At 49.3% G+C, this 17,267-nt stretch overlaps 7 protein-coding genes across 7 annotated transcripts; 4 read left to right on the top strand and 3 right to left on the bottom strand.

Annotated features, from left to right (window-relative positions):
• Positions 1 to 275: 275 nt before the first annotated feature.
• On the top strand, positions 276 to 3,273 carry B0J16DRAFT_145348 (uncharacterized protein). The gene is made up of 2 exons (XM_046121956.1): positions 276 to 2,767; positions 2,821 to 3,273. The coding sequence occupies exons 1-2, from the start codon at positions 358 to 360 to the stop codon at positions 2,949 to 2,951; spliced, it is 2,541 nt and encodes an 846-aa protein (XP_045983600.1). The 5' UTR covers positions 276 to 357; the 3' UTR covers positions 2,952 to 3,273.
• On the bottom strand, positions 3,112 to 3,493 carry B0J16DRAFT_385018 (dolichol-phosphate mannosyltransferase subunit 3; the record flags this gene model as incomplete). Its single annotated transcript, XM_046131471.1, has 3 exons — positions 3,112 to 3,273; positions 3,326 to 3,394; positions 3,446 to 3,493. 3 exons carry the CDS (start codon positions 3,491 to 3,493, stop codon positions 3,112 to 3,114), a joined length of 279 nt encoding a protein of 92 aa, XP_045983599.1.
• Positions 3,494 to 4,885: 1,392 nt separating this feature from the next.
• On the top strand, positions 4,886 to 8,233 carry B0J16DRAFT_399818 (uncharacterized protein; the record flags this gene model as incomplete). Its single annotated transcript, XM_046132466.1, has 6 exons — positions 4,886 to 5,216; positions 5,273 to 6,412; positions 6,467 to 7,035; positions 7,086 to 7,339; positions 7,393 to 7,727; positions 7,782 to 8,233. 6 exons carry the CDS (start codon positions 4,886 to 4,888, stop codon positions 8,231 to 8,233), a joined length of 3,081 nt encoding a protein of 1,026 aa, XP_045983598.1.
• A 1,069-nt stretch (positions 8,234 to 9,302) lies between these two features.
• B0J16DRAFT_287885 (uncharacterized protein) lies at positions 9,303 to 11,637 on the top strand (the record flags this gene model as incomplete). Its single annotated transcript, XM_046124146.1, has 5 exons — positions 9,303 to 9,433; positions 9,494 to 9,583; positions 9,633 to 9,788; positions 9,838 to 10,060; positions 10,111 to 11,637. 5 exons carry the CDS (start codon positions 9,303 to 9,305, stop codon positions 11,452 to 11,454), a joined length of 1,944 nt encoding a protein of 647 aa, XP_045983597.1. The 3' UTR covers positions 11,455 to 11,637.
• Positions 11,638 to 11,868: 231 nt separating this feature from the next.
• On the bottom strand, positions 11,869 to 12,838 carry B0J16DRAFT_287882 (uncharacterized protein; the record flags this gene model as incomplete). Its single annotated transcript, XM_046124145.1, has 2 exons — positions 12,674 to 12,838; positions 11,869 to 12,617 (listed from the first exon to the last, which is right to left on the bottom strand). Coding segments are annotated over exons 1-2 (822 nt in total), but the record flags the coding sequence as incomplete, so codon positions are not given.
• A 508-nt stretch (positions 12,839 to 13,346) lies between these two features.
• B0J16DRAFT_145324 (uncharacterized protein) lies at positions 13,347 to 14,501 on the top strand. Its single transcript, XM_046121954.1, has 3 exons — positions 13,347 to 13,416; positions 13,471 to 13,558; positions 13,771 to 14,501. The coding sequence occupies exons 1-3, from the start codon at positions 13,357 to 13,359 to the stop codon at positions 14,478 to 14,480; spliced, it is 858 nt and encodes a 285-aa protein (XP_045983595.1). The 5' UTR covers positions 13,347 to 13,356; the 3' UTR covers positions 14,481 to 14,501.
• B0J16DRAFT_145332 (uncharacterized protein) lies at positions 14,501 to 15,452 on the bottom strand. The gene has a single exon (XM_046121955.1). It carries the CDS (start codon positions 15,146 to 15,148, stop codon positions 14,522 to 14,524), a length of 627 nt encoding a protein of 208 aa, XP_045983594.1. The 5' UTR covers positions 15,149 to 15,452; the 3' UTR covers positions 14,501 to 14,521.
• Between the last annotated feature and the right edge of the window lie 1,815 nt (positions 15,453 to 17,267).

Below are 17,267 nucleotides of genomic sequence, written 5' to 3'. Positions count from 1 at the left end.
AATTCGAACTTGGCTCACAAATTTGAACCTGAATAAATCAAGAACCACAGTTTTAGAATGATGATGCAATGGATTTTGCTTCTGATAGCGGATTGCAATTTGAGTGTTGTTCCTGTCAGCCTTATAGCGATGTTTTGCTTTATTATTAGCAGCCGAGCCCGCTAATTGGCTTTGTGCCAGCATGGCGTTCCGATTCTGGAAAGCGGTGAAGCCCACTCTACAGACGCGACGGGTCCATTCAAGTAAACAAGTACCAATGCGACAACATCAAATAACGACAAATCGTTGAAAACGACATTTAAAAATACGGCAAATGATAAGACATTGAACAATCGGGCTCATTAATAATTCAATAATATGGAGGAATCAGCACCGAAGCGAAGGCGTACATCGCCGAGCACTTCACTCAATGTCGGCGCATCAGAGCAAGAACCCGCGTCACCTCGAAGAAGACGTCCATCTTATGCTTCACCTACAATGGCAAGCATGTCACGGAACAACCCCGAAGCTTTTGAAAGAGCAAGATCAAGGTCAAGATCAAGATCGCCGGTCAAATTACCGACCAATCGACGGTCGTCGGCATTTACTTTTGATAGCCCTTCGGAAGCTCTTGCTGCGCGCTTGGCGACAAGTAGGATCGTTAGTGATGCTCCTACACCAACGCGCCCTGAGGATGGATCGCTTAGACGTGTGAGTGGCGGGATGGCTTCTGCTGCTAGACGTAGCCCGTCGAAGGCTGGAGTTCGACCTGGGCCTGCACCTGCGGTGGAAGATGAAGGCTTTAATCCGTTTAAGCGTGGAGGAGTGAGAAGATCACCGCCAGCTGGTGCACCTCAAGTATCTGCGCCCGTGTCCGCGCCCGAGGCTGAAGACTTCAATCCTTTTAAACGTGGAGGACTGCGACGATCACCGCCTGCTGGAGTACGAATGGACATCGATGCGCCCCCTGCTTCAATGCCTGAACCTCAGTTACCACCAGCAGTACAGGCATCTTCACCACCTGCTCCGCCAGCGTCCATGCCAGAACCTCGGATTGGACCGCCTACAGACGAACCTATGTTGGAATCAGAGAACGAATCACCTGTTCCGTCAGATGAACCTGCGCCTCTTGAAGAACTGTCCATAGCCAGGTCTACCTCGCCTGTCGCAAGTCCATCACCAGCTCGGTCATTCTCTTCACTTAATATTCAGCTACCTCCTCGATCGTCATCTGAGGTCCGATCGCCCTCTCCTGCTCAATCATCACCAATCCAGGATCCGGCACCACAACAGCAAGCCGAACCCGAATCCGAGGCCCAGCCAGAACCCCAGTCGGAGCCATCATCGGAACCAGTGTCAGAACCAGTGTCAGAACCAGAGCCCGCACCTGAACCTGCCCCCGAACCAGGACGCGACTCTCCAAGCCCACCGCCGCCTTTACCAGAATTCTCACCCTCACCTCCGCCGGCTTCTATGCCACCACCGAAATTACCACCCTTATCCCAATCAAACCCTCAAAATAAAGCTCCATCAGCATCACAGCCCGTGCCTAGACTACCGCCGCCAGACAATGGACCACGTAAAAGCTTTCAGAACAGCCCGGTTAGGTTCCGCGAGCTTTCGCAGCAGCGTGACTCACCACTAGCAAGACCACCATCACGACTTTTCGAGAAGCCAAGGAAAACCTTCAACCAGGCCACATCAGCTTCTCAACAGAGAAAGCCAGTCGCAACAACAACAAACACGGGGCCAAGACAGCCACGCCCTTTTGATCCCAATGCAGACAAGAAGAAGGAAAGAGAGAGGATTCAAAAGGAGATTGAGTCTCTGCAGAAGGATCTTGAGGTCGCACGAAGGGAGAATGAGCGTATTCGCCTAATGCAGGAGTCTGGTCGTGTTCTTGCGCCCACCGATCAGGATGAAGTCATCGACTTGATACAGCGACATCTCATGGATGGAGACGCCGAGCCAGGCCAAACAGCTACCAAGCAATTACTGCATGCAGCATTGAACCCTACTGCTATACTCCCATTCGGCAAGGCTATCGCCCCAGCCCCTTCAGCGCCTGTGGAGGACAAGCTGGCCTATGTCAAGTCTCATTACCCTGTTCCAATGACGGCAGACGAAGAATTGCCTTATCTCCAGCTGTTTACACCATTCACGGCATCATCTACTATCTCTATTCTGCAGCAAACTGACGACGAGCCGTTCAGGCAGCGTCACTCCATCGTTCTTCGATCGCGCGAGATCCCTGGAATTTTCACAGCCAAGGTGGAGATGATTGTCAATCCTCTTGAGCTTTCCGTGCTCGATCTCAACGTCACGACATTGGAACCTGCTGCGAAGCCTGAACTTGGCCCGTTTGTTCAAAAGATCTGTACGGGCGACTGCAACCGTTCCATGCAGCGCAACGTGGGTATCTTGCCTTGGGCAATGGGAGAGTGGCTTCGCATTGCTATTGAGAGAGCAGGCTTTTGGTGTCAATTGGAACAAACTTTGGGTACTAAGGATGGTGTGTCGGAGGCTACAAGACAAATGCGCACCAGAAAACCAAGAAGAAGAAAAGACGACGATGGAGATGAAGATATGGACGAGACAACACGAGTCGAGTCTGTTAAAAAGGCCGACCTTATTCGGTATATGGGCCAGCAACATTTTGACCTATTGATACCATACAACGATGCGGAGGAATCAAGCGCTACTATACGGTTAAATTGGGTGGTAGACTTTGACTGGACGGGAGAAGCACAAAACAAACTCTCCGTCCTGGTCGGCGCCCCAGGTAAATGTGAGTACAGGCCACTTCTATTACATTAAGCTTTCACTAACGAAACATTTTAGGGCACCAAACAGACGAACGCGGAGTACTTGGAAAGATCCCTAAGCTTTTTGAAGAACTTGTACATGGCCAAGGAGACACAGAAACAGCTGTACGAACAATCGTAGCGCTCATTGCCGGAGAGCAATCATGATGGAGTTAGGATAGATCACGTATGCATTGGACCCAGGAGCATTTTTGCGCAGGCCGCACCAGATACCAGATTATTGTAGATTAAAGTAATTGATCCTCAACAGCCAAAACACCTCCAAACCCCATTTTATCCATTCAGATCATCGTCGTGAGGTATCAGATTAGTCGACGGTGACGCCGAGCTTTCGCAGCTCAACCTTGGCCTGCTCAATCTCCGCCGTGAGCTCCTTGTGCGCGTTGGGGACGTCGTTGAAGGTGAGGATGCCGAAGCCGAGACGGAAGAGGAGGTATGCGCCGAAGGACACGAGAGCCCAGAAGGGAAGCTGCACCATATGTCAGTCAACAATTCGACGTAATTTGTAGGGTCGAACGTACCACGGGGACGATCTGCTCCTGGATCAGGGGAGGAAGAGGGATGAGCTCAAGGAAAAGAGCAAGGTAGAGCTATCACCAGTCAGTATTTATCAATCGATCGGGAATTGGAGGCGAGCGTACGGAGGAGACGAGGAGGGCGAGAGAGATAGTCTGCTGAGCACGAGTCATCTTGGCGGTGTTGATTAAGGAGCGTGAGCTGAACGATCGCGGGGCGTCGATTCGATTGCGATTGATGGTTGAGGAGACGTGTATAAGTTGTCAGGGGTCGCGTGGTGGAAATTCCCGATGACTAAGGTGGGGAAGTGGGTATTAGGTAATCATGCAGGGGTGCGTTGACGGCAGTCAATGTTTGGAACGCCTTGAGGGTTTGGAAGAGAGATTATTTGGCTGAAGTTAGAGGCAATCATTACCCATGATTAATGGAAGCTCAATACCTGATGAATTTTAATATGAAACGTACAGACAAGGCGGTTGAAGTCCCATGGCGACAAACTGCCATGGTCTTAACTTGCTACCCTAGACAACTTACACCAAAATTCGGTATACCGGCCTCGAAGGATGAAAATACTGGTATCCCAGATGCGATCATGGTTTGTGATTCTTTTGGGCTTTTTTAATTGTGCAATAGCTATTGAGAAACTGCTGGTTCTTTCAATATTCGGGAACAAGTTCGTTCGGTTTACTAATTTCAATAAATCAACTCAAAACATTTCACCACAGAGAAAGACTAATGTATGAAAGCTAAGAAAGCACAATAGATATTTCAATAGATATCTCTATATCTCAGAATAAATCTTGGTAGCTTGGTAATCTTCATTTGGAGCGAGCGGCACCTTTCAGGACGAAGGTTGCTAGTTCAAGTTTATTACAACAAGCTAGGTATCTCGCCAACCCTCATTGTAATGAAGTGAATGGAACGACATCAGTCAAGGAGCTACCTTCAGTCATTACCATATAAGCCAAAGGAGAATAGACGTTATTTAGAACTAGTATACAAAGATAAGGAGCGCAGTGCAATAGCACTGGCTGATACTGGCAAGATGGGGAAAGTGTCGGCCTTTTGTTTGGCATTTGTGTAGGCCTGCTCAAATAACTTGCCAGCTGGCTGCCTGATCTTTAGCACTCAAAGGAATGAGTTCTTTAGTTGAAATCGTTTCACTGACCCCGCTCTGCTTCCCCTCTTCTTCCATTCATGAGAAGATCGCTGTTGCCAATTTCGTTTCGTGGCAACACCTTCCTTCTCCTGTTTACGCTGGAGAAGCACTCTACATATTCCTCCCCTCCATCCAACTTATATTGCACACTCCCTTCAAAACAACTACAAGATAGCTTCATTCAAGCAAGGTAAGGAGACACAGTCCTGCTATCCTTCATTTTGTTGTCATCTGCTTTTAAGTATCTCTTGATCTTTCCCAAGTTTGGATCATCCTGTCTCTGAAACTGTTGACAACCGATTCTCCTCACTCTGATACTCTTTCATCAATCTTCTCTTTTGTTGCCAAATAGCTAACCGCCATCTTTTCCAAAGTTACATCAGGCGTCTGTGCCTCATACTCCGACATGGAGCCCGACTATTCTTTGACGCTCAATGCGGCCGTGAAGCATGAGCGATCTCCAAGTCTCGACAACGTACACGACGATCTGAGTTCAAAGCGCCAGGCGGATGATATGTCTGGTGTCGTGCGTAATCCCGTCGAGTTTCTATGGAAAGAATGCGAGGATATGGAAGACGTCGAGCGTCTCAAGATCAAGGAAAAGGCCGTGGTACAAGCTGAACGGTACTGTCAACGAATCCGAGAGGTGCTTGACCCTGTAGTCAGTGCTACAAATGACCGCACAGAGGCAATCATGCTGGGACTGAGGATCGTGAAACATTGGTGCACTGAGCATGGTAAGTTCTTCTGAAATTGTTATTATTAATGTTCCCATGGGCTAATGTATGTGCAGAACGAGTTCGAGCTAAACACAAAGATCGCCAGATTCTGGTCGGCGTCGAAGGACCAACCGGTGCGGGCAAATCGTCTTTCCTGGGATCACTCCTCAAGTACCCCGAATTGTTCCCATCTGGACAGGAATCTGCCGCTACAGCGGTCATCGGCAAGGCTTCTTGGAACTGGGATGGCACCCCTGGATATGAGTTTCGTGCTCGGGTTACCTTCCGAGAGAAGAATGAGATCTTAGAGGAGGTCCGAAAACTCCTGAAAGATCTAAATCGCTGGTTGCGTCTCCAGGCTGGCCAGCCCGATGATAGTAACGACTACGACGGACAGGATGCAGCAAACGCCGACGCCATCGCCATCTGCAGAACCGCGATCGAGCATCAACTTCCCAGAGTCCATGCTGTCTGGGATTTGAATGAGAAAGAGCTGCTGCGGCTTGCGAAGAAATGCCCGAAAGAGATGAAATACAAAGACGCAGCACAATCAGTCTTCCCCAAGAACAGCATGGCAACAAAGTTCCTGAATGATGGCAAAGCAGAATTCAACGCGAGCACAGCCGAAATGCTGTCGGAGGTTATCAAGCCATTCTTGGACTCGAGCACCAGCTCCTTTGGGGGTCGGAAAGAGTTCTCTGCTTGGCCTCTGGTTAAGGGTGTTCATATCTATGCCAAAGCCGATATCTTGAAGCCTGGCATTACCCTCGTCGACCTCCCTGGGTGTGGTGACGCTGTTTCAAGCCGTTCCGAGATTGCAGAGAAAGTTTCTCACACCCTGGATGTACGAATGGTTGTCAGTCCCATTATTCGTGCCACGGATGAGAAACAAGGTCAAGCCCTCATGCAGAATGGATTCGACGAAGCGCAGATGATGATTCGTGGAAAGATGGATCCCCGTGGGTTCTGTGTTATTGCTTCGAAGATGGACGACATGAAAGTGGACTCCTACATCACCGGAACCGCTGAACTGGCCCGGAACTCTGAGGTTATCGAAAAACAGAGCAGACTCGACGAGCTGAAGGATGAGAAGTCTGCACTGAAAGCCGAGCGCCGAGACGCCAAGAAAGTTATAAAGGAAGCTGAAAGTCAGAAGAAGAAAGCCTCGAAGGCTTATGGGAACGCGAAGAAGCAGCATGCCATGAAGGTGCAGAGTAGGTCTTGCCGGCTTTCAATAGCGGTATAAACATTGCTAACCCAATGCCTAGAGAACCCATACGAAAGCGACGCGCATGTGACTACTCTGAAAGCACAGCGGGACGCTCGAGCAAAAGCTCTCATGGGTGCCAATAAACATGTCGAGCAGTGCGATATTCGAAAGACGCAAATCGCCAAAGAGATGAATTACATTCGTGATTGGATCGCTCATCGAGCTATCCAGACACGGAACACTCGCGTCATGAAGCGCCTTCGTGACAACTTTGCGCTGAGACAGAGCGGACTTGGCCACTCTGAGCAACCTCACGTGGATCCTGATTATGTTCTCCCAATCCTTCCGGTATCAACCAGAGCCTTCTGGCAACTGGAGAACAATGAACCTCACATGATCGGATTTCCCGGTCAGATGTACACAGGCGTCCCCGCCGCTGAGCAGTGGCTTCACAAAGCCACCTTACTGAAGCGTGAGAGGCATCTTGACGAAACCTTGGACGAATACCAGAGTCTCATGACAATGATGCGCCTCTACTCCGCGACCAATGGGCAGGATGGGAACTTCAACTTCACCCGCTGCGAGGTTGAGGGTGCTCTGGCAGATACACATGCTTTCTATACCCAGGTAAGTCTCTTAAACTGCACTCGAACCCTTCCCTGACAAGGTGTCTACAGAAACTAGGGTCCAAACTTGCTGAGGCTTGTGATGCGATCAACAAACTTGATCCACTTGAATACAAAGAAGTTGCCAAGGGGCGGTTCTTGCATGAAGCCAACCGGATTGTGCAGAAATGGAACTACAAGTACCCTGATAATGAGAACGACATTGAAAGAATGCACCATAGCGCCTACGCTGCCAACCTCAGACGCGATGGCTCTGAATACAAAAGCCCTGGTACTGGAGTAACGTACACCTGGATCGAAAATCTGTCAGTGAAAATCCTACTAACTCATTATCAACTTTTACTGACCACTTGACCAGAGCCGCACCGATACTGAAGACACTCAGCCGTGACTGGGATGAGAAGATGAATAAAAGGCTACCACTCATCAGAGGACCAATGATGGCAGACTACTCAAGGCTCTTTACCGAATACCTGGACACGATTCAGCACGTCATCAATGAACGGGTGCCCTCGCTGGGAGCTTCCTTTGCGAGTATGCGATCGATTCTTGAAAACTCTCAACGTGCTACTGAGATCAGGATCGACGCTGTGCTGAGTCAATTGGCCGAGAGGACTGCTGGTGTCACTATCAATGCTGTCCAGGGATTGCAAGCCGATTGGAAACCAACGTTCACGGCTGCCATGGACGAAAGTAAGTGGTGTCATTGGACATTCATTGCATGAACTGAAGCTAATGGACGACCAGAGGGAAGGGGTTGCACCGTAAGGCGGGTAGCGATTGTCCAGAGAAGGATCAATGAGGATATCCTCCCCATGTGTGAGGAAATGATCAACCGCCTTGCCAATGGTATCTCCGGAAGACAAGCTGAGGTGCCAAGTCAGTTGAGAGACGCCGCAGCCGAAGGGCCTCGTCAAGTCGAGCAGCAACTATCAGTTCTGGTCAACAATCTTGTGGAAAACCTCGCCACAGATCCTGCGATGAAGCCCAAGAAGGATGGACTTCAGGAAGACGTACGCGTTATTATTGAAGCTTGGGAGGAGGCCTGGATTGAAGAGGGTATCTATAAGGAGCACATTCTCGACTGGGACCTCGAAATTCCAGACACTATTCCAGAGCCTGTATTTGAAGATGCTACCAAGTCTGACGACGACGCTACGGACGATGACACTTTTGATGAAGACGATGACGAAGACTGAATGATCGCGTCTGAACTGCAAAAAGGATTCAGGCTGAGAATCTGGGCCCAGAGTTGGGATGGCAAAGCTGGAGGCCTTTACATGAAGCCATCAACACAGTGTGGAGGAGAGTATTTATTTTGGAACCGTCTGATCGTCAATTGGGCCCAGAGATGATGGAAGTTAAGGGCCATGATACTTCAAGCCACCACGTTAACACAGTTTATACGGACAAACATGTTGAAAGGGAATGGACGGCAGTTGTTGCAGTTGTACTTGTGTTCTTATATCAACTAGTGAAGGCCTGGTGCCAAAGACAGATGGGTGTCTCCACCTCAGGATAGACCAATTGAGGCTATTCGATGCAGATAACGCATCCCAGTAGTTTCCAATGCAATTTTAGTTGTCTAACATTGTTAGTCTCACGGTCTGTACGATCGTGGCTGCTCTTACAGTGTACCATTGCCATATACCAAGATAATTGTCAATGGCATCAAGCTGACAATGTATTAACCTTAATTTAGACTCATGGAGGCTGAGTTTAATTGAAACAACACACACCAGTAGTTTCCGATGCAATGTTAGCTGTCACCTATTGCTATTCTCACGGACTGTACGGACGAGTGTCTCAGCTGACTACTACCACCAAGATCTGCAAAGCTGAGCTTGGCACGTCAGCACTTCTCACAGTGGCTTTGTCCGGAGATGTCCACGGAGCTCCTCTGTACCTATCAATGTTTTTGAGAGTGCGCGGTCAAGAAAATACAACTTACGCGGTCGTGAGGCTGTGAATCAGAGCATCACCGCCAAGCGCCCAACAGACAAAGTAATTGAGACACGTTCAGACTGAAGTTCGGGCTCTTTATTTTGGCACCTGGACAATTGTATGGATGAAAGCCAAGATGTGAATAGCTTCGGGGGCGGAGAGTATGGAGATGCAAGTGAGAATGAAGGGTATATCGTGCCAAGTGTATCATCTTGTAATGAAAATGAAGGGTATATAAGAGGTAGCTCATCGGTGCTTTGGGAATGGAATTATCTAGCAGAACATCACAAACTAAGCATTCTTTCCTAGTTATTCTATCCTATCATGGTTATCAATCGTTTCAAAGTCGCCATCGCGGCTGCTTTGGCTGCTGGCTCGACTGCCATCGCTACTAAAGAAGTCGATGTTTACGACTACGTCATTGTCGGCTCTGGTCCAGGAGGCGGTTCCCTTGCGTAAGTCAAACCTCCATCTTTCACACCTGGAATATGAACAAACGGCTAATCTGGTGATAGTGCAAACCTGGCTCAGGAGGGACACTCGGTCTTTCTCATCGAAGCTGGAGGTGACAACCATACCAGTCTCAATGAACAGTTCCCCTTACTGTGAGTTTACAATAATATCTGTAAGATACTTGGTGCTAACAGTAATTAGGGCCAGAACTGCAGCCGAGACGCCTGGTCATTCCTGGCAGTTCTTCGTTCAACATTACGAAGACTTCGAAGCAGCCCGTCGCGATCCGAAGTATACCTACATCCAGACCAACGGCTCCTACTATGTTGGTCTTGACCCACCTGAAGGAGCCAAGCCGTGAGTACTTCTGCGATGTAGAGCGAGTGTGAAGCTGACTGTGATTCAGTGCTGGTCTGTACTACCCTCGCGGCTCAACACTGGGCGGCAGTGCACAGGTCAACGCCATGAACTTTGCCTGGTCACCTGATAACGAGTGGGATTACATTGCAAACGTCACAGGCGACGAATCTTGGGGTCATGAGCATATGCGACGGCATTTGATGAACCTCGAGAACTGTACCTATGTTCCCGAGGGCAGTCCTGGCCATGGCTTCGATGGCTACCTGGTGGTAAGAATCACTCCTCCATTTCTCGCGACAGTAAATACTGACATGTTTAGAACGACCTAAGCAATGCGACCGTCAGGCTCGGCTCCCCGAACGTCGAAAACCTCTACCAGAAGATGTTCCGCGAAGTAGAAGGCATCGACGTCGAAGGTACCGCCGAAATGACCGATCTCTTCACTCGTGACCTCAACGGCCCTAGCCCCGACCGCTACAAGAATGGTCAACTGTTCAGCACCCCCAGCGCGATTGATCCTAGCACTGCAGCTCGAAGTGGCGGCGGTATCTACATCAATAAGGTCATCGACGCCGGCCATCCCTTGACTGTCAGCTTCCACTCCCTCGCCACGAAAGTCCTTCTCAAGCACGGAAAGAACAAGAAGCCCAAGGCGGTTGGCGTTGAGTACATGGTCGGCGAAGGTCTGTACTCTGCTGATGGGCGCTATGATCCCGAGCAGAAGGGTGAGATCAAGAAGGTCTTTGCTAAGCATGAAGTTATTGTGTCGGGTGGCACATTCAATACCCCTCAGATTCTCATGCTCAGTGGTATTGGACCGAAGGAGGAACTCGAGGCCTGGGACATCCCCGTCGTCGTTGATCTCCCCGCTGTCGGCTCCAACCTGCACGACAACTACGAAGTCCCCCTGCAAATCCGCGCCGAGCAGAATTGGTACGAGGCCGTTGAATCACCGTGCACCCGTACATTCGACGACGAAGATCCCTGCTTCGTGCAATGGCGCGACAACGCTGCCGGTCCCTACGCTTCTCGCGACAGCAGCTACGGCGCCATCTGGCGAACCAGCCAAAGCTGGGATGACGATGCAGACCTCATGTTCCTCAGCGGTCCCGGCCTCTCAGGACTCGTCGGCTTCTACCCTGGCTACTCCAGAGGCGAACTCTCGGGTGAAGACCCGTCGTACTGGATGCACGCTGTAGTAAAGATGCAAACATCCAACAGCGCCGGCACAGTCCGTCTTAACTGTTCTGACCCTCGAATCCGTCCCAACATTAACTTCAACTACTTCTCCGAATCCGGACCCCGTGATCTCGACGCCATCGTCGAAGGTATCGAGATGCTTCGCCGCGCATATGACGCCACTGGTATTCCGTACACACAGCTTAGTCCCGATCCCGAGAACATGAGGCAGGGTATTCAGGATACGGCGTTCAGTCACCATGCTTCGTCTACCTGTGCTATGGGCAAGGACAAGGAGAACTCGTGTGTGGACTCGAGGTTCCGAGTTTGGGGCGTTGAGAATTTGAGAGTCGTTGATGCTTCAGTGTTCCCTAGAAGCCCTGGTGGTATGCCCAATGGACCTACTTGGACTATCTCCAGGAAGGCTTTCGAGACAATTTTGGAGGATAACCATAAGCATAAGAATGGGACAGGTAAGTGGTAGGTTGATGGTTGGTCCTACCGGCGGTAAGGAAGGGTATCAGCGCGACAAACCAGCCAAGCGATACCACAACCCGCGGAATCAAGAAACAATGTGTATAGGCGGGATAATGGGATAAGGGATTGTTTGCAGTGGGTTGAGTCTTTCCTTTGTTATAGATATGAGATTGATATTGGTAGAATTCGGACTTTCCTTCTATATAGATCTAAATATTACTTCACTCCTTTACCAGAACGCCTCCATTATGTCCCAAAGCAAGCAAAACAAGAGAAGACAAGACAACTTCTTAATGAACCCAGCCCTCCTTACTCATGGCCTCCTTCGTCCAATCCTCCAACTTCTCAGCAAGCTCCACATTCTTCGCAAAACCACTCTCCCACCAAGGCTCACCAAAGCGGTGGTAGATCTCAAGATACTGTCCGCTCTGCTCAGGCTTCATATCGGGGCTGGCAGCACAGTAAAGACTGTTCCAAGACCCCTTATCAGCAGACCAAAGCATTCTGAAGCAGCGGAGCGCGCCGACTAGGTTCAGCATGCCCTTCTCTGCTGGGTCAACTGTTGTGGCGAGGTTTGTTTCCACAAGACCTGGGTGAACTGATGTTACCCAGATTTCACCCTCTTTGTTCTCTGAACCGGGGCCGTATTTGTTGTGAAGAGTCTTTGTGTGAAGGACGTTGGCAAGCTTGCTTTGCCCGTAGCGTTCCCAGACACCTTGGTCTTTGAGAGTAAGGTCTTCAAAGTTGATACCAGTCTTAGGAGCGCTCAAGTGGCCCGATGAAGTGAGGTTCACAATTCTGACACTACCGGCAGGCAAGTCCTTGGCAGTCTTTTGCATTACAGGAATCAAATGCTCAGTAAAGACCCAGTGTGAAATGTAGTTGGTCTGCCACTGCGCCTCGTGACCATCATTGGTCATATCGAAGGGCGTAGCCATGATACCAGCATTGTTCACAAGACCGTGTAGACTTGTCTCAAGAGTGAGGAAGTGCTTGGCTGCTGCTACGACGCTGGAAAGATCCATGAGATCCATTTGAAGAAGATCAACCTTTGCTTCAGGGTGGGTCTTCTTGATTTCTGAGATGGCTGTGTTGCCTTTCTCGAGGGAGCGGGTGCACATGTAGACGTGTGCGCCGTGTGCTGCGAGGTGGAGGACTGTGTAGTAACCCCTTTGAAAGTGTTAGTGAGTTGGATGTTTGATGGGGGGTAGTGGGGTAGTGCTTACATTCCAGCGTTACCGCCAGTGACGATGAAGACTTTTCCTTCAAGGCTGGGGAGGTTCTCAGGGTTGAAAGACATGATGTATAAGAGTGAAGTTGAGGTGGATACTTGAGATGGAGGTATAGGAAGATGGAGAGAGATATCAGAAGATGATGTTCAAGGGATTGTGTTGAGCTGTTGATGATGAGAATAATACGAAAAAGGCGAGGATAATCGGAATATTTATATTCGTCTTTCGGATACTTTTAGGAGCATTGTATCCTAAAGCACGGAGTTCCGTTTGTCTAGATGTGAGCATGTTGCATCTAGTCCAAGCCATCCATGTCGATGTGAGCAACCTGCATACACTACTGTAGCGTAGTATGACGAAATAAACAGTCCACTTTCGTGTCTAAAGTGCTTGGGTTATTCTGTCTTTCCGGTTTTACTCGGACACTCTTATACCCGGCTCTATCTACTGAAGAGTGAGCAACCTGCATATCCAAGCCTTAACCCAAAGCAGATAGAGTTACAACTGTTGGTGAGCAGCTTGCATGAAGCTAAGCCCGGTCGCGTTGGTCAGCTTCAGATAATAACCAATCGCACAATCGCACGATCTGCGCCTCATGATCCTTCTGTGAGTGAGCAGACTGCATATTCCAACGTTAGAGACAAAGTAAATTCCCCTCTTTCTTCATCACCAGCAAAATGAATACGCACGAACCAGAAGCATGCATAGAGCTCACTTCCATGCCGCAACTAGTCGAGGTTCGTATTGTTAGCCCATGTTCCGGTGAATCACGGCTTATTGACCGGATATAGGCGATAAGGAAGGAAGATGACTGGACCGGAACGAAAGATGCTGCTGCGAGAAGACGAGCGCAGACTAGACTCAACATGAGAGCGTACAGTGAGTAAATAAGTTGTTTCTTAAGCTAGCCAAGCCGCAGGGTATCAGAAGAATTGACCGTCATGAGCATAAGAGACGAAATAGTTTAGTCATCTTATGCCAGTTTAGATAACTGTTTAGGCTACTTTACTGTAGTAGTCTAAGCCTTAGAAGACAATTCTTCTGTTGCCTACTTATCTAGCCAAGCCAACGAGTAACTAATGATTGGGTAGGAAAACGCAAGGCACTAGCGAAGAAAGCTGATGACAATCACATGTCACTCGTCAAGCAAGAGACGACTATTGATCTTTGGGATATCAAACAAGAATTCATGTCAAGCGTCGCATATTCCCATGCTAAACAGATATACGACTCCAAGATGGCTTTGTTACCATATGGAACAAACATCAACCAAGCAAAAATCATCTTCCCTCTCTGCCCAGATCATCTCATCACACTCCTCCAATACAACGCCCTGCGCGCTCTCTCCGTCAACCGCACCCTAATATCAGGAATTCTCTACACACCTCTCGAATGCGACCAAGAAATCATCCACGTAGTTCCCTACCCATCAAATCCAGCATCTGTTCCAGCCGCACTTCTCCCAACGATTCTTCAACAGACAGTCCCACACGGAGACTGGGTTGATTTATTCCCCTCCCCAGAAGGTCGTGACAATCTTATTCGTGCTTTGGGGACTTTCGATGAAGATGAGCTCTGGGCTGATTGTATTGGCGGGTTGTATGAAGGGTATCCGGATGATGAGATGGAGAGAAGGGGTATGATTGCTTGGTCGCCCCCGTGGGATATTTCGGGGTGGGAGATGTCGGAGGGTTTTGTTGAGAAATGGGGTTGGTTGTTTAAAGGTTTACCAGGGCCTTTTGAAGCGACGAATCGATGGAGAATTGAGAGAGGTGAAGAGCCACTCCCTCATACGTCTTAGATCTAAAGCTGGAGCGCTGGGGACAGCCTACCCGAGTCCTGCTAGGAGTTGCATAACCGACCCCACCAAGCAAAGTCACTCGTTTCGTATACAAGTGGTTCCGGAACGAGTCTGTCCCTTTGATGGCTGAACCTTTCCGTTGTCGCTAGGCAAGCCCAACCATGAGAATTGCCTTGCGCGATCTTACGTATTCTATCCTTGTCTTCCCTCTGCAAATGATGAAGAAGGCAATACTTCACAGCTCCCAGCAACCCACCAGTTACTGATCGTCTCGATGGGGGAAACCTCGAGTACTCACGGGGCAAGACAGGAACTATCAGGATGTCCTTCTTGTAGTTGAACCATGTCCGTTGCTGATGTCCTGGTGTCCTGAAAGTGAGCTCATAGCCCTGCTTTATCAAAAAGTTGCGGGACTCCTGGCATGTGTGCAGGAGAGGTGGTATTTTGGTGCCGCTAGTAAAGTACACCTCACTGTCAAGAGTGCTATAGTTGTTGAGACGGGCGAATCGTGAACCAGGGGCAACCGCGGGTAAAGTTATGGACTCGCCGAAAAATGGTTCGCAAGAATCATAATGGCCTCGGAGGTAGACGTAACGAGGTGGTGTGGCGAAGAGATAGATCATGTAACGCAGCTCCGGAGGGAGGGTAGTGAAGCTGGGACCATGCATAGTGAATTTGGTGTTGAGTTCTGGTCAAGTGTGCAAATACGAGGGAAGGGTGGCAAGGGAAAGAAGCGCCGGTTTAGGTAAAAGTAAAAATACTTTCGGGGCTGAGTTCTGCCTGTTCCGTTGATGCGAAGTGTTCTGTAGCTTGGATTCTGAAGAGAAAAGACCGCGACTGATTTGGAGGAAGCAAACTCTTCTTTATAAACTTCAAGAGTCTGAAGGTTTATGAGAAGCAGTTCTTCAAGGTCTTGTAACTCTGATTTGTTGAACATGTTTGCGACTAAATTCATCGATGAGAACTTTCAAATGTATACACAAAACTGTGTTCTTTCTCTGTAGATATCGATCAGTACTCGAGCCGAAACCAACATAAAGTTCGCACAAAAGATGTGTGGTCAGGTTTGTGTTCTGATACCGCAGATAAGTAGTAGGATTAAGTTTGAGTCTTTGCTTGTTGGCGCATATTAAGCCCTTTTGTAAAGCTTTTTGGCTGTTGGGATGCGGGAGACTTTGAATTTTGATATTGAGTCCTACTTGAAAGTAACTTTGATGGGCCCGGAACGCCTCGTGGAAGCTGGTCGTTTGGAGATGGTCGTCGTAACGCAGCGCTGCTGCCATTCAATAGAGAGAAGAATGGCTGCCGGCACCCGCCGGCTCTTCCTACTCAACCATCACGTTGTCCACGACTTGGTTCGTTGATCCCATCGTAGCCGGGTCTTGATCAGTTATCGGATACATTTCAAAGCTGACATGTACCAGATATAATAGCGAGTGAATTGGAGCTGGGGCTGGACAAGGGCTCTGGTTCCTGTCCTGATCAGTTATCGGGTACATGTTCGCAGCAGCAATCTGCGACAGGCCTTCGGCGAGCCCCCTGTCTTGGCACCAGAATATCATGGATCTTCTTGGGAAGCTCGGAGATCCTACTCCTACGAAGATGGATTCCATCTAGGATACTTGAATGTCTTGAGACGAGGATTGATCCAAGTTGGCTGACGAACTTCCGTTCTCAGCACACAAGGCGGGTCGCAGGGACGAAGGGTGGGCGATTGAGGACTCAACCCGTCGACTGCTGTCTTGTACAACACAGCTGCCATCTGTGTCAGTCTCTGTGAGACTCGTTCAGGCTCAATTTACTTCCATGGTCCGACAGGCTTTCCTGCCCACCTTACTGGACACGGGTTCGACGCATGTGTGCTGGAGGTTGACGCACTTGGGGTTATGACAGCCGTGATCCCTCCTTCAGCATCCGCTGCACGTCTTCAATCATCGTTGTTGGGCGATCACCGGGTGTTGATAGAGAACCTCATGTTCGCCTCCTGCCATTTACTGGAAGACCAATGGTACCGGTGCTGTACATCAATTTGGTAGGGCCGTTGTAAGAAACTTGTGGACATAGATCTTCTCATGCTTCCTGCGATGATTGAGATCGGTCTGACACATTTCAAACAGCGGAACATTAGCTAGAGCAATTGTACAAAGGCGCTCACAAAAGGGGCTGCAATGTCTATCACATTCGGATTGGTGGGCTTGAAGACGATGACCAGGAAGCCAGAAACGACGGCAACGCAGGGCTCAGATGGTGACGACACGAGAGTCCACGCCTCAGAGTCACAATAATAGAGTCCACCAAATTGAATTGAGGCTTAAATCATATATTGACGCAATCTGGTCGCCTCGGCTGAAAGAAAGTTTCCCAACTTGTGATAGGTCTGTCTCGCCACGTGTTGTCAGCCCCGATTTGGTCAAGTTACAATTGAGAACTCTTGCCTCAACTAAAGCAAGGAGACCGTTGACCTTAAGCCTCAATTCGATTCGATTCCGTAAACCCTAACGTCGTTGAATGCTGCCGTCACCAAACGTGACTCGTAGTTTTCCCCACAGTTGATCTACGATGTGAAACTTGGTGGACGATTGGACTGCAGACAAAGCACGATTCATGGCGTGAAACAGAACCCCTTGCGCTAAGTGACAAGCTTAAGGGCTTCTGCAGAGTTCTTCGGGGCCTGGACTGAGCCATTTGCATTCTGCGCCGTAGAAGTCTCGGGTAGCTGTAGGTTGTTCAAACAGTAAACCCAGATAGGCATTATGCCGAGGTCAGGCACACATTGTTCCAAGGCTT

The sequence above is a fragment of the Fusarium flagelliforme genome (assembly GCF_020744385.1).
Source record: "Fusarium flagelliforme strain FIESC 12 MPI-CAGE-AA-0113 chromosome Unknown B0J16scaffold_4, whole genome shotgun sequence".
Taxonomy (NCBI): domain Eukaryota; kingdom Fungi; phylum Ascomycota; class Sordariomycetes; order Hypocreales; family Nectriaceae; genus Fusarium; species Fusarium flagelliforme.
This window is presented reverse-complemented; position numbering and strand designations above follow the sequence as displayed.